Below are 27,854 nucleotides of genomic sequence, written 5' to 3' on the forward strand. Positions count from 1 at the left end.
AAATAACACGCTCCAGGTGGAGTTAGAAGCTCGGGTTTTTTTCTAAAACCAATTTATTTATGTTGTTCTGTCGGATTATAGTGTCGATTTCACTGAATATGATCAAAAAAAAGTTGCCGACGGCAGCTTTAAGGACTAGCACAATATAATTGTGGTTTTAGTTAAACATTTAAATTGAAAAAATGTTTTTATAATAATAAATAATAATAATTCTAATATATATATATATAATATTGTTGTTATGAGAGACACATGAGCAGATGTAACAAGTTTATACTGTAACAAGTTTTGTGGGAAACCCCTTTTAAACCAATTCCATTTAGTCCATTACAGGGTTGAGAATAAAATGTGTTCTAAGCAAACAACCAACAAATGCCATCAGGTAAGCTTCACTGATACTAAGGTTCAAACATAGGCTACATACATCACATCCATAGGATCACATCACATCACATCACATCACAGGTAAACATCACATGACTTAAATAAATACTAGCTTCTTCTACTAGGAATGGGAGCCAATGAATGCAACACTGAAAATAATAAAAGGTCCTTAATGCCTGAGGTGGGAAAATATGATTTATTGGAGGTTTGATATGTGACCTCTATTGACAGTGACCGTCAGCATTTAATAAAATAGCACCTTCAAATTATTTTCAAATAGTCGACCCTTTGAAAGTCAGGCTATACTTCGCACACTGGTCACTAGGCTTGCCGTAGCCTACTGACAGCTCCACCTGTCAATCTTCGCTCGCACTCGAAGGCAGCTTCCCCGCCACACACAGTATGAAGTTCCAGGAGCGCTCGTGCTTACCACTGTTGAGAGCTGTCAATCATTCATTCGCTCCTAACCGTCCGGCAGCGTGACGTCACAGGAGTCTCCGTACTTACCGCTCTACCTGTCAATCATTCCTTCACGGCGAGCGTAAGAAAAAATCTCAGCGCTGATGTGCGCGTGAAACGACTGCTGTCCACAATGCTATGTATCGACGTAGCATCAGGTGAGGATAACAACACTCTATGTGCTTGAACGGTTTAGTAACACGGAGGGAAATAAACAAGAAGCATGGATAAACGCGACAAGAACGCGAAAAAAGATTCGGGGAAGTCTACTAAACGCACAGGGAAACTGTTCCGGAGGAAATCGTTTAAATCTGTGGAAAGTTTGGTGAGTAAGATCTTGAAAAGTTTGGGAAGCTTGGCTAGCGGTGGGGAAACAACCGAACGGTCCGATGCTGAGGATGATGATGGTGGGTTTGGAGAAAGCGCACCTTGCGCTGGAAACTCGGGACATGTGAAAAAAGAGGACAACGGCAGCCAAGTGAGGAAAAGTTCCTCGCTTCCCTGCCGTTCCTCCGCGAAAGAGCGACTGTTCTCGCTGTACGGGGACAAAACGCCAGGCGCGTTGGGTCTGAAGAACCACGGGAACACCTGCTTCATGAACGCCGTCGTGCAGTGCTTGAGCAACACGGACATGCTCACAGAATATCTGGGTTTGGAGCAATATAAACTGGATCTGTGTCACAAGGGAATGAACGGATTTATCATGGATGAGAACGGTCAGCACGAGAGAGGAGAAGTTACGGAACGGCTCGCGTCTTTAGTCCGAGCGCTTTGGACTTTTCAATACACACCTCAACTCTCGGCTGAGTTTAAGGTAAACTCAACTCATTCAAGTTTACTGTTTCTTCACTTATCTGATGCTTTTATCCACTTATACAGGCATCCCGTGAAGGTTCCTCAAATAACCTATTGTATTCAAGGAACTTCAATATAATAGCTGCTCAAATGCGCTTTGCATAACTGGAGAAAACAATAAGTGTTGTGAGTTGTTCCAATTATTTTTTTTAAAAGGTTTTACAGCCTGATAGCCCACTTCAGAAGAACCTTTTTAATGTCTCCAAAGATCATGCAAATCATATAATTAGTATGCATGCTATTTTTATGTTTTTTATAATTAGAATGCATGCAGTTTTTTGACCAAATACAGTATTTATCGGGAATATTTGTACTTTTAAAAATTAATGTCACACCAGATGACCTATTAAAATGGTGAAAATCTTGGAAATGGTGACCATGTACGGTCGGCACCTAAATTATATAAATTTCCTTTTGCATTAATATATCTATTTAACTTAAAATCTCTTTGACGCGTTTCAGCTTCCCATATATAACTTCAAATCAGCTGATGAATCTTTCTCTGATGTGACCATTTTGTTCAGTATGCAAGCAAATGCTTTCCCACAGGATGATCTCTCCTAAGCAAAAAATAGATCAGGATAAGAAACTTCCCACAGATAGCATTATCACCACCAGAGAGTAAATGTAAAAACTAGAGTGCACTCTCAGATAAGACATCACCGCACTGGAAACTGTCCACAAAGACGAGTACAATCTGGAACGCAAGTCTTATGTAACACTGCTTTCTTAGAAATCTACTACTAGAGTAATACATTTGCTTGAGAAATGATGACAAAAGAACTTGCCACTACAGTCTTAAAGACAGACAGGGTAGATGGCAGAAAGCTAATGGTTTAATATGGTAGAAGTACAAATTTCTTCACGATGACTGTTATATTGCCTATAGTCCAGCCTTTGTCATCTTTAATAATATTGCTAACAAAATCACTCAGCAACCTTGAAATTTCTAGTTGCTGTGTCCCTGATTTGACCTGTAGGCTACTAAAAAAAAACCTTAAAGGAATAGTTCACACACACGCACACACACACACAAAAGTAAAACATTTACAGTAATTTTTTGGAAGAGCAGCTTAAATTTTGCAAAATATCTTCTTGATCAATAATTAATCTCCATGAATGTCAGATTTGGAATGATATGAGGGTGAGTAAATGATGACAGAACATCTACTAACTCTTTAAGACTTTTAGAATAACATGTACAATTAAACACATTTAGCAAACCATTTATCTTGAGGTATGAGGAGTAGCTAAAGAAACTAGGAAGCGTGAGAAATCCAGAAAAGATTTCTGTGGAAAAGCGTCTTCGAGAAGAGGTGGGAGTGTAGCCATAAAGTATGAGAAACAGAGGCCCATTTCTATTCACACCCTACTATCAAAAGTCTGAAATTACCGGTATTGCCTTGAAGGACTCCAGTCTGGGCTGACTGTTAGACGAATGGAGAATTACAAGATCACTCAAGGTAAAATGTACACTCACTGGGGGAAACCCCCCCAACACATTTATGGATAAATGTGAAACAATACTGTATATTGGGCCACAAGACAACATTAACAGCCTCATCCGATTCAGAGTCTAATGAGTTGCATGTCGTAAATTTACATGAGGCTGTCTGATACATCATTTGCTTTTTCCTGTGTTGACAGAGCCCAGAGTATCTTGTCTAGAGACGACATAAATAAACTCGCTCTGCTTCTCAGACGTCTGCGAGAGTTAATGAGTGCCTAACTGAAGAAATTGGGAGCCATCTATAAACAATCAAGAGCTCACACTATGATTTAAGGCTCCCACTGCGCTTAACTTCATTTGCCTAATATCGGCGTCAAGTGCAATCTATTTCGAATTAGACTAAAAATTATACAGTGACAGCATTACAAGTGGTGACTGGTTCAATTTGTGCAATTTTTGGAAGAGCAAAATCTTGTGGAACGTGTGAGTTCAAACTAGGGTTGTCATGGTACCAAAGTTACAGTAGTCGCTACCAATACCAGTAAAATCTGGCGGTTCTCGGTAGTTGGTACCACTTTCGGTACCAGAGCAAAAACTGTTGAATTACATACTTAAAAAAATGTTGTCCCGTTTTTGTCTTATCCGTTGGTTAGCACTGTCAATCATCGCAGCTTCTAATTCGATCGCGCATTTAAAGCAGGGCTATGTAGTTTCGGGAATTTCTTTGCTGTATTCTCGCAGGTTTCTCTATAGAGCTCCCCCTACAGCTTCGGAATAGATATTTGACAACACTGTTGAAAAACTCGTTGGCGACTCTCAGATACCAGAGGCTATAGATCAACGACATCAAATGGACATTCTTTAAAACGTCTTCTTCATTCGGGTTCGAACAGCGTGAGGGAGCGCAATAATGACAGAATTTTAGTAGATTTTTTTGCCGTAAAGCAATTCGTAACATCGCGAGACCTGATATCATGTGATACTTCCTGATGCTGAGGCCGGCGGCCCGCCGTTGTCTAATACTTACATCTTTCCATAAAGTTTTTACAGTATGTTGTGTCAGTAAGACCCGCCTTCTTTGATTTGATTGGCCATCTCGATCATTTTGACATTGATGAGTGCTGTTAGACTGCTGAGGAAGAGCAGTCTAAAAAATGTACGTTTAAATTTTTTTGTCATCCAACAACAAGCAAGTCTATAAAAAAAAAAGTCTAAAATAAAGAATTAAAAAAATAATTCGTAGATCAGACATAATCATTGGCCCCCCAAACTCCGCCTATGGTTTACTGACAGCCCATTAATGATTGTTGTGATAACATTTTACCCCCAATGAAATTCTGGCAGTGTCTGAAGGTTTGACACACAGTCCTGACTTCTCCTACAACAACAACTGTCAAATCTAAAACCAATTGGAGCGCAGAACGTGGTGACACAATTAGCGAGACAACAACAAAGCAACACTTGCTCCACATAGACGTGTTCATTTTTTCTTATTTTTTTCAGTTTTCAAGACAAGCCACGATCAATATTAATGCTAGAGATTGTTTTTGTTTGCTAGTCACCATTTCAGTCCTGCATGTAAATGCAGCTCACTGTCACCGCACATGTCACGGATTGATGTAAATCTACCGGACGAGTCTTTCTTGCATGCGTCCTTTTTTTAACATGTCTTGACTGCCGTATAGTCTGACATGAATGACAACTGAGATCCCACAGTGTGACATGGCTTACATGGACATGGTCATGTTCGCACAGTCTGACAAGCAACTGTGGTAAAAGGACTATAATAAATCATACACTGTGCACCCGGCTTAACTTACTGGCTAGCACCTCTGATAGGCCATTGCGTTCACGCAATCAGCAAATATAATTGTGATTTGCTACAATGCTCAGTGCTTAAAACACGCTGTAAATAGAAACCTTTGATGCTCAGAGTACAAGAGCGTCTGAAAGCAGCGTCTATCAGCGTGTACTAAACATACTCGATGTTCTGTTGAATAATGCAACCTCTCAGATTTATGTTCTATGCTTGCTTCAGAAATGCTGGTTGACTTTTTTTTTGTACTGACTGGAACCAATAGTACCAGTACGTTTGACAACCCTAGTTAGAACTCAAACCAATGAGTTATTAAAGGGAAAAAAAGGCTGTTGATAGAGATGGTATGTGGTTGATGGATGACTGGATGGTATTTCACAGATCACAAGGTCATGTTGTACTGTTCCTGACTGATGTCCAGCTATCCCACTCAGAGCGGAGCGTAGCAGAGTTAATAGTTGATGTGAGTCTACATTGAGTCATCAAGTCTGCTCAAGTTAGTATTGGGAATAAAAATTACTGGAATCAAATTTGTACTCTATGGGCCAGATTTACTAACAGTTTGCGCTAGCACAAACCCTCTTTTGGCTAAAGACACGCAGTGAAGAATTAGGCTATATTTGGTCTTCCCACTCCGGCCGTAGATACAGACAGCTACCCCATAACAAAAATCACGCCTAGGGAAAAGTTTTGTACGTTCAGCTATAAGAGCATTGAATTCACAGAATGGATAGGCTAATTAAAACATTTGTTTTTACTGTTGTGTTGCTGGTGCCATTTGTTTGTGCAATATGTCTATTCATGTGTACAATATTCTGTGTAGTATGTGCATATTATGCGTGTTGAATTGAATGTTTCTCCTACTACAGTCTGAATTTTTTTCCCCTATTTTAAAGGAATGTACAAATGTAAAGGAATGTACAGCGTGTACAAATAACAAGGTCACATGAGACACAGCCATCTTCTAACCGTATACATACTGGGAACTATATTCTCAGAAGGCGAAGCACTGCTACTTGGGCGGAATGATTTGCTCGCAGCACCTGAGAAGCCCGGTGGTGAGGAGAAGAGAGTTCGCTTAGAGTTGGAGTAAATCACAGAAGTAGCAGTGCTTCGCCTTCTGAGAATATTGTTCCCAGTATGTATACGGTTAGAAGATGGCTGTGTCTCATGTGACCTTGTTATTTGTACACGCTGTGACTATACAAATCACAACATGTAAATAGGAAAATGTTGGCGTTATTTTGTCACTTATTGGGAGCAGTATGCTAGCTGGAGCCGTTTACCTCCAGTCTTTGTGCTAAGCTAGGCTAGGCTAGTGGTGGGTGCGTCAGACAGAGTTTCTGCACGCACAGAGATGAAAAGGGTATGTATGGACTTATCTAACTCTGGGGGATACGGTGAATAAGCTAAAGTCCCAAAAAGTCAGCGTGTTCCTTTAAGGACAATAAAGAATGAATCTGAATCTGAATTAGCACTGAAAAGGCATGGACAGGGTTATTTTTGTGGCTGACCTTATTGCATATGCATTTGGAGTTTCCCTTTCAGACGCAAAATTTATGGGAGGAGAGTATTTAAATGAATCACGCAAGGTGATTTACTAAGGTTTGCGCCCATCAATTTACTGGTATTTGCACCGTTATTTACCACCCAAAAAAAGCATGTTTTAAACCAGACGCTAATTTGTGCTGCTCTTGCCAGATTGTGTTGGTCATTATGGAAATGATCCGTCTGCATCTGAGTTCTTTAATTTGCGCGTCGTCAGTAGATCACGCGCAGAACTTACCACTCCCATCAGTGCTTTAATGGGATTGTGCTATCATGCTAATTTGCCCTGTTTAGTAAATCTGGCCCTATGTCTGTTGGCTCTGACATAATCTGTGTACAGTAACGTACTCCTAAAAGAAACTAGCAGAAATATGGATTTCTATGGTTTCTTTTACAGCAAACCAAAAATGTATGCTATATCGAAATCTAAAAAAATAAAATGTTGTCTGAGATAAGAATGTATATGTACTACCTGCAAACAACTAGCAACAGAAAGTTGTCATGAAATAAAATAAAAAATGAAATGAAAGTCCTGATAATGAATGAAATGTTAAAAGGTCACATATCCTATATTAAATTAAATTTGTTTTCCTTGTTATGCTCATCCGTTAGAAATTACTCATGGTGCACGCAATGTCTTCAAAAAGATTTTTTAAAAATCCTTATCCAGTCTTAATAAACTTTCATGGAAATCCATGTTTCAATTTGAACAGCAACACAGGAAAGAAAATTGCATTGACAAATAATTTAATGAGATCTTACACAATTATTTTATCCTTATATTTGGGTTCACTGCTCAGGATTTTAAGCAAAAAGGAGCCTTTGAAGACCAAAGCTTTGATGTTTAAACTGTCCAATACTATTTTAAAATTTTTGACGATTTAATGGTTGGTTCTGGGTACTTTTCCTTCTTGTCTTGAAATATCTAAAAACACTGAAATGTTTCTCCATATGCAGTACATTTTTTTTGTTTTGTTGTTGGAATATGGCTATGAATGAATAATCAAAAGAGTCTGTGAATGTCTATAAACCAGCTGTGTTTATTCACAAGAGGATCAAAAACCAAAAAATACACCAATAAAATGCATGGCCACATTGTCATTAAAGGATCTGCTTTCATACTAATACTAGTTTTGCGTACAAAACTCTCATTCAAGTGCAAGTCAAACCTCTTCAGGCTGAGCACTCATTGACGAAATGAAAGCTTTTCTTTTCCTACAGTTTAAAACTGACAGGGATCCTATCTTTTAATACCACAATAAGTGGAGGCCTACATTTTTCAAAGCTTTCACATACGCCAAAGAAATTTCACAGGACCAGAATTTAAATAGTCTACAGTAAATAATGACTATATGTTATATAATTAAATATTAGGCTACATTTTTATCCACCCAACACAAGCCTTGTGACCTTTGACCTTTGTTTATATATAAATATATCTAGCAGTTTCTCTGTCACATTCTTTTAAATAGAAGGCGCTTTGAATGAATTGTTGTTCCTCTGAATAACTCCTTTGAGGACAAGGCATTTGGGCATCTAGACTTTCATTCTTTTGAACATGGGTTTAAACTCTGTGACCACATGACCCACTTTCTCACTATATGACTAATGTTAATATTATTATGTTATCTCAGTCCTTAGGCCTACGGCTTTATATTATTATCTGCAATTTGCTTCCAGCTGCTAGATGGAGTTCGTATGGTTAATGCTGCTGTAATTAATCCTTATGTCACTCAGCATTAAAATTATTATTTTAAATGTACCTGACAATCAAGACTACTTTTAACTGAATTGAGAATATGATGTGGACTAGTAAGACTTATGCTGCCTTCAAGTTACTTTGGAATTATGATTTTTTACTAGACTAGCGCACATAAACATTATTTTTTATTTTTGACTTTTAAAGAAAAAAGACTAAGCTAAAAGTAAGCAGTTTATGAGACATCATATTCAGTATAATATAGTACCTTACTAACTATATATATATATATACTGCATTCAATTTTTTTGAAGGAAGTCTCTTATGCTCACCATGGTTGCATTTATTTAATCAAAAATTTAAAACTGTAAAAGCTGTTTTATTATTATTATATACTTTTAAAATGAAATTTATTTCTGTGATGACAAAACAGAATTTTTAGCATCATTAGAAATCATTCTAATGTGAAGATTTGATGCGCAAGAAACATTTCTATGGAAGCTTGTTTCTGCCACACAAAAAAAAAAAAGTTCATTGCGACTTTTTATCTCACAATTCTGACTTCATGAATTCAGAATTGCGTGATATAAAGTCATAATTGCGAGTTATAAAGTCAGAATTACGTGATATAAACTCGAAATTCGGAGAAAAGGAGTCAGAATTGGACTTTGTAACTCGCAATTGTGAGTTTATATCTTGCAATTGTGACTTTATATCACGAGATGTAAACTCGCAATTGTGAGATAAAAAGAAGCAATTATCTTTTAAGATAATGGTGGTCTCTGGTGGAAACAAGCTGCTGCAGTTATCTGCCAATTAGGGCTGTAACGGTTCACAAAATTCACGGTTCGGTTCAATACGATACACTTGTGTCATGGTTCGGTACGTTTTCGATACAGCAAAAAGAAAGAAATGCCAGATAATTTTTTTTTTTTTTTATTAAAACACATAATAAAGTATGATTTTTTTTTTTTTTTACTTTGAGCAATGATGGAGCTATAATTGACTTTTCTTATGAGCATATAAAACAAAACAGCTCCTTGGAAAAAATTAAATGTAGCCTAATATTGTAGTAGTTATAAACAAAGGTCTATTTTTAGTTCAGATTAACATTTGAGGGCAGCAATTTTATTCATAATGTCAAAATAAAACCAACGTAATGTTACTTGAAAGCATTATAGCCTATATTCCTGCCAAACTTCCATGGTTGCAGTTAGTGTTACTACAGTAAATCCATGGTAAATGTTGCAGATCTGTGGACACTGGATAGGTCATTCATGGCACAAATTTCTTCCTGGCTTCCACGCGCTGTTTGATCCGTTAATAACAGAGAAATGTGAATGTTTCTCACTAGATCTCGCAGCAATGTTATTACTTCTGTGGCGAATTCAAATGATTTATTTACTGGATCTCTTAGCGCTGTGTAGTAACAGTGTCGCTTGATCAAGATCGGCTCGCGCTGCACTGGTCCAAACTGATAAACGGTCCGTCAACCACACAATAACGAGTAGCTCAGTTTCGTTCCGCTTACATTACGTTTGCCATTTGATGTTGGACAATGTTGTGGTCGCGCTAGCGTCTCTTACTTTATGAGCGGGCTTGCCACGCGCGACCCGCCTGAAATTTTGGTTGCCAGAAAAAATGGTCCAACGAACCGAAAGCCTCGTACCGAACGGTTCAATACGAATACGTGTACCGTTACACCCCTACTGCCAATGCATTTCATCAGAACTTTTTTTGTTATCACAGATGTGATGAGGATTCTTCAGTTATTCATTTACACAGTTGTTGTCATGATCTGCAGTGCGAAGCATTATTCACTGTATAGCAGAATGCAATTTACATCCTCCATCTGGTCTCCACTGCATCTCAGTATCTAACAAACTGCCTGTTCTGAGTCAGATCCACTGATCATGTTATTCAGTGACTCCAGGATTTGTTTTTCTCGACATTCAATAGACAACTCAGGATTTTATATATGGAGTGTGTCGACTGAATAAAGGAATCATGTTCAATACCTTTTTTGTGTAATGTCTACATTAATAGACAATCTAACACTAGTATTTGTGTGACCTTTATCTTGTTTCTTGTCTCCAGATGACCGTATCTAAATATGGTGCACAGTTCCGGGGGAATTCCCAGCATGACGCTTTGGAATTCCTGCTCTGGCTTCTGGACCGCCTCCATGAGGACGTCAACTCATCTTCAACCGTACCCAATGGAAATAACAGAAGCAAATCAACTGGCAAAGTAAGCGTGTGTCTCAGAACCTGCCTAGGGCATGAAACAGCATGAAAGAAGTGAAATGATGCAACATTCAATCTCAAAAATTGGCTCTGGAATTTTTTCTCTTCCCCTCATTATATTATTATGCCTCAAACTACAAATCATCACCTGAAAAATCTACAATATGAGAACTCATAATTATTTTACAGATCAATAAGTTAGTAGGTGTTACCAATGACTCTTCTAAAACCCCATATGGCCAAACAGCTGTTACCTTCACCATTACCATGACTTGACAAGGTGAGAGAGTCTTGTCTACACACCGCTGCCACCCGTAAACAACACATCTGTTTATGAAATGCGGAGATTCGTGCCAAGCGCCACAGTGTGCATTGAGATAGAGTGGTCTTCTTGTATGTAACCTTGGCATTACCCAGATGAATAGCTTTTCACAGTGGCTGTGATTTTCACAAGGCGATATTCATGGGGACTGAAATTGATTTGAAACCCATAGTATTTTGAAGGTCTACATGTGTGCAATGGTTTCCACTCATCTTGGACCTCAAATGAAGCCACATCACCATGGCAGCAAGTTGCATAACCTTCCGCAATTATTGCCACTCAAGAAGAAACATGCAATATGTAGGCCTACTTGTTTTTTATAACATTAATGTTAAACTGCATTCAAGTTTATTTTCTACAGATCTCTGAAATTAGGGAAAATTAGTTTTCAAACATTATTATAGCCATTATCACTGCACCATATCTCCACTATTAGTGTTTAAAGAAAGCATAGCACTGATAATGGAGAAGACTTTTTTAAATAAAGCCACTGTCTTATTTAGAAAACTATTTAGAAACAATTTTCAAACAACTAGAGGACGCAGGTATATTTTTCTCCATATAGAGGCCAAACATTTCCAAAAATCTACTATCAAAGCTGCTCATGTCGGAAGAAAGCCTATGCTATTTTTAAAAGTCACAAATATGAGTAGCTGAAGTTCACTGAACATTACAGGAGCTTTGATTGTAGACAGCTTTTGAGGTCAGATGAGGTCTTTTGGCAAAAAAACCCATCAGAGATTGAAAAGAAACTATTCATCAATGTGAAGTACAGAGTTGACGAATTAAAATGAGGAGATCATTTTGATGAAAAAAGTAAGAATTTTAAACAGTATACAGCCAGAAGAACAATTCTGCAGCTGCGAAAATGTCAAAGAGGGCTGATGACAGAAAATATGAGCAAATTAAGTGTTAAGTATAAGTGTTAAGTGTAAGTAAATTACTTGAATTTACAGTTTTTAAATTTATATGCAGCACAACAAGCCTAAAAGACTTGCAATCCATTTTAAAAGCTTTAAAACTTTATATATTCATATATTTATATTTATAATTATTTAAATCCAAAGTCTAATGTTAATTGTCAAAAAGCATTATTTAGGTGGCGACAAGTGTCTTAATGATCATTTAAACTGTTAACTTAATTGATTCGTTCAATATGAATGAGTCGCTGAATCTCAAACGACTGATTCAAAAACACTGATAGGCTCTGGAACAAAACAAGTGACCATGTTTATGAGTGAATTAATCAATCACTCACTCAAATGATTTATTCAAAAATACAGATACTTTCAGGAACAAAACAAGTCACCTGCTTCACTGATTCATTCACTGAATTGGTTATTTAAGAAAAATGGAAATTCGCTCATGGGCAAAACACCACTACTGTGTGTTGCTCAGAGATGTGCAATGATTTTGCTTTGGCTGAGGGGCCGTTTACACGACACAATTTTAATATGCGTTTTGGCCATTCATTTACAAGACGACGGCATTTTGGGGGTCTGAAAAAGCGAATTTTTTAAAACTGGTTTCTATATGCGAGTTTTTGAAAACGATACCATTATTGTATCTTTGTAACCTACAAAAACACGAATTTGTGAAAACGGGGACATCATGTGCATGAGTATTACGTGTTCAGTCTATAGGCACGCAGTGTTTCTTTAAAAAGTGGCATCGCCATCTACTGGCCTGGCAGCGTTTTTAGTGGTTTTACCTGATCCGTGTGAACGGGGATCGTTTTGACCGTGTTGTCGTCTGTACGCGAGGAACGCAAAGGAAAGAATTTTCATTTTTAGTAGCCTACATCGTTGTCGTGTAAACGTATCCTTAATTTGACTAGATTGACATAGTACATAGTTTAACTAATTGCGCCGATGGAGCAAATGTAACTGGCAATATTTTGTCTAAAAAATAAGTTGAATAAGAATACCCTTAAGGCCTTTAAAATCGTCCCCTGCTTTTTGATCACTGGCCCTGAATGCTAACGGACTAATGAATCGCATTCATTAATACATTCAAACTGCATTGTTTAATGAGCGACATTATTACTTTCTCATTGAATTTCGGGGAAGGGGATGGATAAAGATAGAGAGAATAAAATGCCACCCACAGTTTTCAAACATAATTATTGACATGACATGTTTTATTGACATGTTTTATAAATGACATTACAGAATTCATATTGAAATGCTGGTGATACGCATTGTGCGCACACTAGTTCAGAAGTGTGACGGCCCACTTTTACTAGCTTTAAATGGCTTTTAGCGCACAAACACCATAATACGCCTACGATTTTCTTCCGTTTGCACCATGCTAATTGTCTCTTTTTGAACTCAACAGTGCCTGAATGGTTATCAGATGTGGTTTGATGTAGTTGGTTTTGTTCGCTAATTAATAATTTGTTTAGTGACACAAATTTGAACCGCTGCTTAGTGATGAACCAAGATTTGAGTCTTTGATTTTCTGTAAAACAACTCATTTTATCTACAGTCTGGTAGCATAGCGGCGCACTGTCTTTAATTGATGATCTTTGTGTGTATGTGTGCGTTTGTGTCACGAGCCGGTTCAGTTCCTCTGGCTACGCCTGTGGCTACAGCCTGGCTTATTATCTCTGAGCAGTTCTTTCATCTACTCTCTGTTGATGCCCTTTTTGACTGAACTTGATCCATTATTAAAAGCCCGCTTTTTTTCCCTTTTAAGATACGTGCCTATGTAGGCGCACAGATAAAGGCTTGTGGAATAACACTATAGGAACATGGGATATAGTAGTCTTAAAAGCCATTGCAAGGTCAGTAAAAGAAACAACAGTATTCAAATTGATAGTCGGTGTTGATGCATGCTATGTGTCAAGCGGCTAGAGATCTGCTTTTCACCTGCGGTCAAACATCTGAACAACAACGAGATAGCCTTCACAAAATGTAGGCTACTGTAGTGAAGTACCTTATTTTTTTATGGGAGGGAACCTCTAAAACCCATTTCTATCCAGGTTCAAAAACCTCAGAAACATATATACTATAGCCTATAGACTATATTGACTTAACTGGTTCGTAAAAGCTGGGGCAGACTTTCCATTCAAAGGTAGGCCTTTTAGCTCATGCAGTGATGAATAGATAATCAAAAATCAACTTATTAATTCAAAAATTCTAAATTAGTCACTTTTCAAAATGATAAACAAATAAACAGTTAAAATTAATGTTTGAAAACAAATAAACAGTTAAAATTTTTATAATTAAATATATATATATATTTTTTTTACCTCGGATTCAGTGTATCTCAAAATGCCTCATTTATGAGTCAATACACATCCTAAAAGGAGCATGACCCTCCTTCATACCAAGTATGTGGACATTTTCAGACTCACTCTTGAAGACATTCATTATAAATGTATTGTACATGTGTGTTCTAATGGAGGTTGACAAGTGCATGCCTGTAAACAAACAGCTAGATCTATCTTTCCTTCTCTCTCTCTCACACACACACTGACCCCGAGGCCACTGATTTTTGGCATTCCCTTCACTATGTTTACTGGGTATCACTCTGGAAACAGAACTGGTGTGAAGCCATCTCTCAACGGAATGAAAGGAAGCTTTTGTGAACGAGTGGATGAAAGAGACGCTTGTTCAGGACATATGGACTGAAGGAGAGCGATAGAGAGAGAGGTGCAAACCCCTTCCTGCAGCCCTTTTAGAGGGTTTAAATTAATTTACAGTGATGTCATTATGACTGTATCCAAAATTCTTACATCATTACACATTCTTTTTAATTAATCTGGTTAATTACAGTAACTCTAGAGATAGTGCCATCTGTCGGTATTTTGTCATCGATGGACCACACAATACACACAGTACTATGGATGTAGTAAAAGCAGGTTGAAATTTAGGCTCACTTTTAGGCTCACCTGTTTACGGACAGTGAAGTAGCAGATGTTATATAAAGTAAAATGAAATAAATAAATATAAAAAACACATCCATCCATTTTCCAAACTGCTTGTCGTATAGGGTCAGAATAAAATAAAATAAAAATGAAAAATAAAGTTATTTCTTGCATAACTGCAAACCTATATATAATGTCTAAAGAAGTTTGTCTAGCTTTTGAACGCCAGACCATGATCATCTCTGCAGGCGTTTGTGAGGCCATGGGACTGGCCCATGGGACTTTTTTTTAGTCTCACTCTATCAATATAACAGTAGGTCACACCACCTGCAGATGTTTTCTGTTGACTTCCTTATTGCAGTATACATAACATCAGTAATGTCCATGAGTCAAAGTACAGAAAACTGCTGGAGGTGGTGGAAACCTTCTAGTGTGGAGGAAACCACCTACTGTTGAACATCTGCAAGATAAAGGGGCTGTGTTGGACATCTGGGATATCAGGGAATTTCTGGAACTGCCCAGGGGGAGCATGGGGAGCAATCCAAACCTAAGCAGCAAACTGGGCTGACCAGAGAAAGGTTGGCGTGGGCTGTACTGTATGAGGTGGGCTTTTCAACTTCTGGCAGCACCAGAGATGTTTTGCTAGTGGCGCAGGTGTTCCTTCTGTCAGCTTGGAGAGCAAGACCAGCTCAGGAGATTCCATTAATGTGATCTGATTACTAGGCATACAGATTCAGAAAGTTATGCAAAAAAAATAAAAAAATAATTCTTCTGCGTTATATTTTTCTCACAATTATTATTTAATATATTAATTTGTAATCATTAATATATATATATATATATATATATATATATCAATTAATATATTAAATAATAATAATAATAATAATACAAAGAAATCTAAAAGAATTTATATACACAAATAATAATAATAATGAAATACTTTAATAAATACTTATACTTATATATAGTATAAGTATTTATTAAAGTATTTCATTATTATTATTCATGTATATAAATTATTTTAGATTTTTTTGTATTATTATTTTAATCATATATATATATATATATATATATATATATATATATATATATATATATATATATATATATATATAACATTTAAATTAATTCATATTTATTTTTGATTAATTATTTTTTTGTATCATACCCTCACCCTTGAAGATGCAATAAAGTGTACCAACCAATCTCTTAAAAACTTATATCTCTATATTATAAAAATAACAGAGTAAATAATATTGAATTGATTGTATATATAAATCATGTTGTTAGTTCTTAAAATATAGAACTAATAATATTGAAAAAATTTAGAGCTCTGTCTAATTAAAAAATGCTTTGTAATACTCTCAGAATACTCTTGTGTAATACAAGTGATACTGAGAAGCGACATCACATCCTTCCTTCCATCGGAGTTCGTTTCCCTTTCATTCCGTCACAGGTGCCTCGCAGAGGTAAATACGCTACATGAAGTGCCCCTCATTATTATTCATTTCACATACTCTCGGTTCTCCCTGACGATGTCTGAAAGGAAATAAACGCTGCTCTGCATCCAGTTCTGAAAGCTTGCCAAGAGCTCTTCTCCGCGGAGGACTAGCTTTTCTTTCCCCTTCTCTCTTCATCTCGGTCTCTCTGTCTCTCTTTGTGTATTTGCCCACTGGCATCTCCATAGAAACCAGCACAAGGTAGGAAGCCAGGGTCTCACAGCATTGCTGGATGAATTGTTGCCCACCTCTAGGGAAAGACACAGAGGGAGAGAGGGAACATTGAAAGACACTTTTTTTTTTTTTGTGCACGTCCTTATTGGACTTTCTATTCTTAGCTCTCGCTTAGCGGAGCTTCACTTCCTCTTCCTAAACAGATGGGGAGATTGTCTGTTTGCACAATGTTATTGATCAGTCAGACTAATGAGATCTCCCCTGCATCTAAACACCTAAAATATTCATCTGAATCATTTTATCTGAACACAAACCAAACAAACAGGCGCAGGATTGCTCTAACATATGGGTCTGGTTTTTCAGACGAAATTCTGATGGCAAGTACACACACATTTGAGGAGTCACTCAAGTATACTGCTGTACAACTATTTAAATGATTTTTACACCTATTATTGCAGTATCAATGTTTTCCAGATAAATCCACCCTTTAATGACATAAATAAACAAAACTAATTGTAGTTGTTCAGTTTACATGTCGGTAGCCAGTCTCTTCCTGTCTAATTTGGAGGCTCTTGGCCTGATAAGCCGCAAAGGAAAACATAGACGGATATTGTGGAATCCAGTCATAAAAACTAGTAGTAAACTACTAAAAACTATTTTTCTATAAACCGGAATTTCACAGATTTCTGCGATTTTTGGATTAATCAATCAAAGTAGGGCTTCTCTAAAATTGTTGCTGCAGGTTGATTTTTCTTTTCTTTCCCATGGGTTAAAGGTTGCTAAAGTCATTGGGCTAGTTTTGTTGGATAGACCTGGCAACCCTGCCTATAGACTGAACACATAATATGCATGCACATGACGTCACCGTATTCACAAATTCATGTTTTTGTAAATATGATTACATGAACGGCCAAAACGCAAAAAAAGTTACGTTTTTTTTAGTTGAAAACAGTGGCGTATAAACGGCACCTTTGAGTTTCATTGTGTATTAGGCACTCATCCACTCTAAGTCTTTACTACAAACCGCCAAAATAAAAGTTTGGTTCAACTTGAATTATGATATATCTGTTTAAAAAAACACTATTGTGTCAAACTTTTTTTTTAAATAAAAATATATTTTGATTAAAATGTAATTAATGCTTTTTGATTATTAAAATTTTATTAAACAGATTCCAGAAAGGATTAAATCCAGAAAAAAATAAAATGGAAAACACATAAAAAAAAATTTTTTTTTTAAACTCACTTCATTCATAGGGCCCTGCTTTATGATAAAAGAGTCAAAAGTCTGGTTCCACAAGACGAGTTTTGCACAAAACTGGGATTTAAAAAAAAGAAGAAGAAAGTATTGTGGTAGATTTTCCCCTGCACCTGACTTGAGTTAAACCGGCTGTCCCAGACACCTATGAATTTATACTCTGCTAAGCATACTTTAATACCTGTTCGAGTTGGCCAACGTCTCAACCTTTTTGAACACTATCACTTGGGAATAAGTTGCTCCACTAAACACTATCACTTGGGAATAGAAGTAAGATCTCTAGTGTCTAACCTACTGCGCAGCAATAATCAAACACAGACTCCAGTCAATCCTTCGAACATGCTTTAATATCGGCCAGAGGACCTCAGACAAATTTCAGAGAGAATCCCAGCTCCATCAAAAATACAACAGTTTATAAAGGATAGAAATACAGAACACAGCAAAATACCATAATATACTACACGTGATCATTGTATCATTTTTCTCGTATATGATTGGTTCAGTTTATGCAAAACAGCACCCACCTATTTAGATATTCGAATCATCAGAATCAAGGGGTTGGTGGTTCAGTGTTATGTCATCGTTGATTACTCAATCTGTCATGGGACTATTGAATTTAGAATAACTGTCTAACTGTCTATATATTTAGAGTTTCCACTCTTTTGAAACAACAACCTTGCTAAAAAACAACAACTGCTGATACATTGTTATTCTCAAATATTAAATGTTAGGCCTGTAAAGCGAAAGAAATGTTAGTTCATGGTTAGTCTTTAAAATTTCCACTACAGCATCAGGAAACATCTCAACTATTCTAATAGATATCTAAGATTTATATTGTCCTGAAACTTGTCCAAGTAAGAAACTATACATGCACACAGTATAAGGGAAGACAACAAAAACATATTTTAATCATTAATATAAATACCCTTCACAATCATAAAAGGCCAGTCTCTCTTTGAACATTGTCTTGCAAGTCTTGAACTATGTGTAGAGTGAAACAGCATCATCCTTCAAGCTAAAAGACTAGTTCTTTACCGGAGGAAGGAGGTGGATATCATCTATGATTTAAATAGTGTTTAGATCTTGTAATTACATCCGAGGCGCACATGAAAACACTTTTGAATTAGTATAAACACTGACTCTCCTCAATCAGCATTTCTTCTCTGACACTAGTCTTTCCATCGTTCTCTTGCTTACATTCTGACTGAACAACGCTAACATTAGCAAGGCAAACATCCACAGCTCCAGACACATCATTTAACAACTGTCTCTCACAGACTGACGGGACATAATTATTTTTAATTAAATGCCTGCCCTGTTTTACCACAGTATATTTACATAGTTAATGCTTAATTTCCTCCTCGTGGAATTGCGCAGAAAACTTTTGGAAGAAATGTGGAAGAAATGCAAACAACAGTGATAGGACACATGCAGTGCCCCCTTTATTTGGACACTTAAACTACACACAAAAATGTCTGAATGTAAAGCAATATACAGTTTGTAAAGCAAAATCTTAGGAAAAAAAGAATTTGACTAATTTAGAATGAAGTCATTTTCAAAAACTCCCATATACAAACAATCATAATTAGGTGCCATTTTACTACCATTGCAGTACCTTTCACTTGTAAATAAAAATCAACCTGAAAACGAAAAAAATTGTTAGTCAAGACAATACATGCTAAATCCAATAAACATGCTGTACTAGGTTTTACATCCACAGATGTTTGTGTTAGAAATTGTTCTAAAAGCAAGTAAACCTTCAGTAGTAGCAAAAGTAGCAAGAAGCACATCATCAACAGAAAAGTTAACACCATATAATGATTCAATAAAATCCATAGAATCTCTTGCATAAGATGACAACATGGGTACAAATGGTATGATATAAAAATCCACTGAGAATATCCATAAATATTCTCAGTGAGACTACAAATACCACTCACAATAGGACAACCCTTGGTTGTTTCCTTTTTTTTTTTTTTTTTTAGGTCACATGACTATTATTTGTCACATGTTTTTTTGTGTGTGGGCCCAATTAAAGTGATTACCTGTTTCTATTTAAAGTTGACTTTACTCTACATTGGTATTGTGCCTGATGAAGAACTGACGTTGTGCTATTAATACATTCATTTGGAGCAGCTATTTTCAGTGTGCTGACTTCACGCTTCTTCTTTTTTTCGTTTATGTTACTTTGTTGTCCTGCACCTGAGCCCAATCTGGGTGTTTGGGATGTGCACACCTTTGTATTTTTGATTCTTCAGAGATCACTTTCTGTAGGCCATAAGTAGAGGTGCCATTCTTCATCCCTTTCTTTCCTCTCCATCTTTTAAAAGGGGGGATATTTTTAGTTTGGAGCCCAGCAGGTAGTCTTTTTTTTTCTGAGGAGTGGGATGTCCATTATATATTAATGTATCCGCTGTATGTGTGGGCATGTGTGTGTTTCTATGTTTAAAAGGCTCTTTTTTCTTATCTGGGCCATGCTGTGTTGCGGCCACTACAACAGATGCACTGAATCTATCCCTCCACAAGGTACGCATCCATCTGTCTGATCAGGGTTGTGAATTATTCATCTAAATGCCATTACTGTGACTGCATGTATTGCCCGACTATACTTTTCAGGTAGTTTTCAAACATATATCTTCACAGCAGTTTCTTCTACATATATTTGATGGTTGTGACTGATGACACTTAAGACTGAAGAAGGATGAAAGACTGGACATAAACACCACTGATAATGATTTAGGAAGCCCAGCCAAAATTACCCTGGCAGAGGATAGAAAGTAATGATTATGAGAACAAATGATGAGATTAAAAACTGCCTGCTTCACCTATTTGCTAATTTAAAACATAATTTCTCCTATTCATTTTTAATGTCGCAGTGCTTTAATTAAAAGGAGATCCGTGCAAGCTTGCAGAAACACATGTTCTCTATATGCTAATGATTGCAGAACAAATCTACATACTGGCCTTATTTCAATTTCTCAGACCAGCTCACATGTTGTTCCGTTAACTGCATCTCCCTTGCAAAAAAAAAAAAAAAAAAAAAAAACCTTTAAAGAAATAGTTCACCCAAAAATGAACATGCCATTTTTCACGGTGCTGTTGAGCTCAAAAAGCAACACGATCCAAGTCCATATGACTTGTACGCTATATTCCAATTCAAAGGGAAACTGAAACAGAAATGGGAAAAAATTAAACTGAAGTTTGACAATGAATGCCAAACAAGGTGCGTTCACCTCGTGAAATCCCTTTCAGCTTTCTGTTGGTCAATGCAGCAACTTGAAGCTGCTGCAGAATCACTTGTGAAAACTCACCAAACAACACTAAATGTTACCGCACCTTCTGTTACAGAATCAAAGAAGTTTGACATAATTGGTGGCACCCCATTTTTAATATGCATGCTGGTGAGATGGATTATGGTACTTTTATGATGTGTTTTTGGTTTGGAAGCTTAACAGCCCCAATTTCATTTTTAAGTTTGTTTGAAACAAAATAGGGTAAGTAAATTTACATTATTTTAATTTGTAAGGGAACAATTAAATACAAAAATTAGAAAAGACTACAGGTGACCATTGCCGAAATGGATTGCATGTTGTTTTTGAACTTGAGCTACTTGTATATCAATTGTTGCACAGCAGAATCATCTAAATTCTTAAAATCAATTGTTTGTCAGCATGAAATGGAAGAAGTTGCGGTTGTATTGTCTTCCCTATTTCCGAGTGAAACGACTTCTTGGTTGGTTTGGAGAGGTGACCCTCTTCCTTGTCAGGACACGGTTAAAGATGAGGCTGTCTTAAACACTCACTTAAAGGCTCCAGATGCAACACATCAAAGTGCTGCCCAACCTGCCATTTTCAAACGACACCTTTGGCAACGGGTACATTTGGCCGTGTTTCAAGCAGCTTGTGCTCTCCTACTCCGATTGCACCAGTTCACTCATCCACTACCACCTCTATTCAAAACAAGGATCACATTGTGGGTCAACCAAACCCTTTGATGTCTGTCTCATTCTTCTTGAAGCATGAACAATATTACTGGTGAGACGAAGCTCAACCATTTAATTTAGCCATAATGTCCTTTAATTTAACAACAGTGTGTTTGTCTGCACAATCGAGACTAATGTTTGTTAGTAAATAAAATAATAAAAACCACTATAACTCACAGAGCAGCCTCAGTGGTAGGTTTGTTCAAATACACTGTGACATATTACGTCAGAGAAAGCAGCGATTCCACAGGTTTCAACGTTGCAAGGATCTAGAGGAAAAAAGCAATGCTTAGAGAAAGTGAGACTCGCACTCTTAAAAACAAAGGTTCCACAAGGTTTTTTTTCGCAATGCCATTGGAAAACAATTTTGGTTCCCAAAAGAATCTTTCAGTGAACAGTTCTTAAAAGAACCATTTTTTTCTCAATGTGAAGAAAATTTCACATTTTCAAAAAAAAATTAAGAATCTTTTTTTCTACTATAAAGAACCTTTTGTGGAATAGAACGGTTCCATGGATGTTAAAGGTTCTTCAATGAACCATCAATGCCAAAGAGTGCATGAATTAAAAAAAAAATTGTATATAAAAATTAAGTAACTTTCTATGTTTAATGCAATAAAATGGCTATTTATAAAGCCAATTGTAAAATGGTTTGTTGTATACCACTGGCCAGGGATAGTTTTATTTTTAATGATAATAATTTATGTTGTACACTGTAACAGGGCACTCAGTAATCTGGTAATTTCGTGTGCATGGGTAATCATATTTGTTCAAATAAAGACAAGGTAATGCCAATTTTAAAAACAGCACACAGTGAAAACGATATGAATATGACACAGTGGGCAACTGGATATAGCACAGCATATTTTAAAATGAAGGATTTAAAGTTTTTTTCGATCACGTCTCCTGTGAAGCTGATCTTCTGTTCGCATTCACTAACTTCGCATGGACCGACCGTCACTCGCAGTAACATAAATAGAAAGCTAGTTTTGGTACGATATATTCAATGATTTATTTATCTGCCACATCACTGAATTATCTTCAACTGGGGTCTTTTTCAGTGATTAGGCTATTTGCGATTTAATTTGAAAGTGTTATGGTTATAATTCAGTTAAACCGATGCATTCGTGAACAATAGGTTCTCTCTTTCCAGCATGGAATGGTACTCGAGTTACTATCAAGAGATACATTCCCTACTAAGGGTCTGGGACCATTTATCTTCTGGGACCTTAACACTCATTAACCAGGCTGGGGCAGGCAGAAGAATTTAGGGAAGTGATAAGCCCACTTGTTGAATAACGGCCTGAAGTCTTTTCCTCCTTTCTGCCCTACACAGATAACAATGGAATGTGTATTCGTACAGCAATTCATTTCATAGTGTTGTGCCTGTGTGACTTAGTACTTAGCTCTCAGTAGAAATCACAAGGCTAAACACGTCACTGGGGGAAAACTTCTTAGACAGCAGCCCTAGATGATTGAAATTGATGCTGCAAAATTCCAGTTGCATTAAATTAAGTTCTTGTTTGCAAAATCAGAATAATTACAATTCCATTAGAGACCCGCTGTACTGCAATATTATTATGATGATTTCTCTTTTGAGAGGCATGTAGCTTAGCAACAAGCTACTTACGCTACTATAGAAGATATTAACAACAAAATATCTACCACAAAATATAATACATGTAATTCAAGAGCCTAATGTTCTGCCACAAAATCATTGAGGGTATTTGAATGTGTTAACACAGTTAGAATCTTAATTATGCACTGAACAAATAAAAATACTTTCAATTAAACTTTAAAAAATTGTACAGTATAAACAGTCAAAAAAATATAGTAATGAACAGCAACATCTGGGAATCATTTTTTAATCAATTCAAAAACAAGTACAGTTCCAACAAACTGATTCACTGGAACACATCTGATTTTCCAATATGAAAGAGAGGGATGTTTAGTACACAGATTCACTTGAATGAATCAAACTAGAATGATTCAAACTGTTTAGGTTGAACTGATTCTCTAGAATGAATCAGATAATTTAGGGTGAACTGATATACTATAATGAATCATAATGAATCAGACCATTAAGGATATACCGATTCACTATAATTAATCCAAATAGAATTAATCAGATCATTTAAGATTGATCCATTCACTAGAATTAATTAGTTCCACTGAGAGAGAGAACAGTTTAGGATACTGCGTTTGATTATTATTTAAGTTTGCTCATATGTAAAACTACAGCTGCGATACAATATCTAAAACAAGTAAGCAACACAGTAGCTAAAAAAGTAGCTTTACTGAAAAATTAGCAGCACCATTTTTAGTTAGTTACTCCTCAACACTGCTCTTTTTTTCTAAACCCAATTAACAGTTATAAATAAAGTACTAGACCCAATTAACAGTTATTACATCAATGAACCTCAAGCCTTAAAAAGAGACAAGAGTATTTGTTCCACTTTGTGCTCTGGAGTACCATTCTGCATGAAACTCAAGGCCCCAATTATAGCGAAGGAGTATTAAATAGACTAGTGCGGAAAAAGAGCGAAACAGAGAGAAAAAAAAAAGGGGGGGGGGGGGGGGGGTGATAAAGACCACATTTTCTTCTGGAGGGTCAAAAAAAGGAGGTGAATGAACTCTCCCTATTACTCAAACTCTTGGGTGGTAAAGGGAAAGTTTCAATCATACACTAGCAAAAGTAGACATTCTCATCAGGACTTTGCTGTGTCTCTAGTTTCTTGCATGAAAAACCTCTTTTCAAGCATAAATTCCAATGCTTTCTGATTGTCAGTGAGGGGGCAGACATGACTCAGCTGACAGCAAGGAATTGTGGGGAGTGTCTTTCTCAAACATTTTGCCTTGCCAGACATCTTTGAAAGGAACCAACCGACTGAATCCAACTGCAAAGCTTTGATAAGGACAATATGCTTCCAAGTTTTTTTTGTTTTACTTAAGATGCTAGTAAAAGTCTGACTTTCTGAACATTTACAGATTTAAATTTGACAAAGCCTTGACCTACTTGTTTATATAAACCAAATGTAATATAAAAAGCTAAACCTATATGGATATATAAAAAAAAAATCCTCAGATCTTGGTTATGATGGATTATCATGCTCTAAAACAGGTGATAGAAGGTAATTGTTCATTCGTTTAGGTCTCAGATGCCACCACTCTGCTTTCATCTCATGGCGAAACCAGTTTAAACATTTTCTACTAGTTGTAGCATCTACACCTGCCATTTTGTCTGACATAAAATCTTTTTGGTAAGGCAAACAGTCTCTACGACCTTTATCTTGTTTTGTGACCTTGAGAAGTGTATCAGTCCTCCCTGTGGTTTTTATCCTCCCGTCTTTCTTTTAGCTGTTTTCATGTTCACTGCTGCCAGTATAAAACTTCAATACAAACTGTAAATGAGAGCACAGTATTGGCTCACTGGGTGAGGCAGAAGTCAGGTCGATCGATATTCTCACCAGCACCTCCTGGAAAGATGCATGGGGCGTTCTTGGTGACAGTGTATAAATGTGTGTATGACCTTTATGTTTTTTTCACAGGGTCAAGAAGGAGGTGATGAAAAGCCCATCTCTGATACCCTGACCCCACCACAGGCGCAGCCTGATGTACGTCACAGCTTTGTACAGGAGCACTTCCAGGCACAATACAAGTAAGTGTACTTTTTTTAAAAAAATGTTTTTGAAAGAAGTCTCTTATGCTCACCAAGGCTGCATCTATTTGATCGAAGAAGATTACAATATTACAATTTTAAATAACTTTCTATTTGAATATGTTTTAAAATGTAATTTATTCCTGTCATGTTAAAGCTGAATTTTCAGCATCATTCTTCATTGTCACATGATCCTTCAGAAATCATTCTAATATGATGATTTGATGCTCAAGAAACATTTTTATTATCATCAATGTTTAAAACAGCTGTCCTTCTTATTATATATCTTTGTGTAAACCATGAACTTTTTCTTAGGATTCTTTGATGACTAGAAATTTCAAAAGAACAGCATTTATTTGAGATGGAAATCTTTTGTAACAACGTAAATGTCTTAACTGTCACTTTTATGCATCATTGCTGAATAAATTAATTTCTTTCAAAAAAGCCTTACTGACTTCAAACTAGTATACAGTATGTTATTGTTAAATGTATATAAATTATATCAAAGTTATATATACATTTGGATTTTTCACAACCTAATTTATGGTAACACTTTACAATAAGGTTCCTTTATTAAACATTAGTAAATGTATTAACTAACATGAACTAACAATGAGCAATACATTTACTACTGTTTTTGTTAATCTTTGTTAATGTTAGTTAATAAAAATAAAGCTGTTCATTGTTTGTTCATGTTAGTTCACAGTGCATTAACTAATGTTAACAAGATTTTAATAAAGTATTAGTAAATGTTGAAATTAACATTAACAAAGATGAACAAATGCTGTATAAGTGCAGTTCATTATTAGTTAATGTTAACTAATGTAGTTAACTAATGAACCTTATTGTAAAGTGTTACCTAATTTATTATAACTTATTATAACTAACTTAAGAGCCACCTTATCCTACTATGACATTTGAAAGCATATTAGTAGCAAATAGCATACATGTAAAAATGTGTACTACTAGTTATTTCCACTCGAATAAATGTTCTTCTATCTGGGAGAGATTGCTGAAGAGGACAAAAAAGGCACAGATCTTAACTATACAGTAGACAGTTAATGTATCTACACTATTTTGTTTAAAAAGCATATTAAAACCAACAGGTATTTGTGTTTGGGACACTGTTTCCAAAGCATACCAAGGCCATTTTATATATTAATATGTCCCAGTGACAAGCTGTTGTACCCCTTAAAGGTAAAAATGTAGAAAATTTTCTTTCTGAGAGTTTTGAGAGAATTATGACTTATGAAAGAAAAAAAATTCCCAGGACCAACTTCCCAAATCTGCCCCCCTCCACTTGCTATGACATGAGATGAATCGGTTTAACTCCAGGGATACGGTCCCCTCTTTTCCCCCAGTTCAGCTAATCATCTGTGTTAACGGGTATTGATAAAGCCAACAGATTTGGGATGCAGCATATGTCCAACTGCAGCAAGCTGTTCTTAGACAGAAGATCCAAACAAACCATCACCATCAATCAACTCCAATCAGGCCAGATGGTTTGGTTGTCCACAAGGGATCTCCATTTGAAGTCTCCATCAAAAAAGCAAAGTCTTTGATTTAGTGGTTTAAAGTTCTAAAACAAATACCTCCAGTCGGTTTCAAATAAAACAAACTTCACATTCAAACTGACTGCACAGACAACTCAAGCTATGTTTCTTTATGTAGTAACACACTTTATAAAAAAACAACACTATGTAGGACACCATACTATATCAATCAATCAATCAATCAATCATACTATATCAATCAATCAATCAATCAATCATACTATATCAATCAATCAATCAATCAATCAATCATACTATATCAATCAATCAATCAATCATACTATATCAATCAATCAATCAATCAATCAATCATACTATATCAATCAATCAATCAATCAATCAATCATACTATATCAATCAATCAATCAATCATACTATATCAATCAATCAATCAATCAGTCAATCATACTATATCAATCAATCAATCATACTATATCAATCAATCAATCATACTATATCAATCAATCAATCAATCATACTATACTATATCAATCAATCAATCATACTATATCAATCAATCAATCAATCAATCTTTATTTAAAACCACCAAAGTGGACCAAAGTGCTGTACAGAAAAATAAATAAAAGACATAAAATATGTAATTCATACAAAGCATATAATACAAATAAAACAAATCAAGAGACATAAATCATAAGAAAAATAGCCATACCATAAAAAAAAAACAATAAAATAAATAAACAAAATGTCAACGTCGGGTGTCAAAGGCCTAGAAGAAAAGGTGAGTTTTTAGAAGCGATTTAAAAAAAGACAGTGAAGAGGCTTGTCTAATAGGCAGAGGCAGCCTCAATTATGTAGCCTCATATCCTGAAGCAGACTCAACATGTGACTAGACTATATAGTGCAGATTTTATTTATACAGTCTACCAAGCCACTAAATGGTCTGTTCAGTATATTTACATTTAAGCACTTGGCAGACTCTTCTATCCATTCCAAAGTGACTAAAATTGCATTCAAGGTATACATTTAATCAGTTCATGCATTCCTTTTGAATCAAAACCCATTACCTTGGCATTGGTACCTTGGCTACAGGGTTGCACTATACAATATACTGAAGATACTTTT

The 27,854-nt window shown here is 36.1% G+C and overlaps 1 protein-coding gene across 3 annotated transcripts in view; it reads left to right on the top strand.

Annotated features, from left to right (window-relative positions):
* Nucleotides 1-753: 753 nt before the first annotated feature.
* usp43b (ubiquitin specific peptidase 43b) overlaps nucleotides 754-27,854 on the top strand; it is an 85,919-nt gene continuing 58,818 nt past the window's right edge. For 2 of the 3 annotated variants that reach the window (XM_084125440.1, XM_084125439.1), the window contains exons 1-3: nucleotides 754-1,657; nucleotides 10,309-10,461; nucleotides 25,109-25,218. In XM_084125440.1, coding sequence (XP_083981566.1) covers nucleotides 1,067-1,657; nucleotides 10,309-10,461; nucleotides 25,109-25,218 — 854 coding nt within the window. In that variant the 5' untranslated portion in view covers nucleotides 754-1,066. Of the gene's footprint in view, nucleotides 1,658-3,044; nucleotides 3,162-10,308; nucleotides 10,462-25,108; nucleotides 25,219-27,854 lie in introns of those variants that run through there. The other variant, XM_084125441.1, reaches the window with a different exon arrangement.

The sequence above is a fragment of the Abramis brama genome (assembly GCF_963993115.1).
Source record: "Abramis brama genome assembly, chromosome: 1".
In the NCBI taxonomy this organism is placed as follows: domain Eukaryota; kingdom Metazoa; phylum Chordata; class Actinopteri; order Cypriniformes; family Leuciscidae; genus Abramis; species Abramis brama.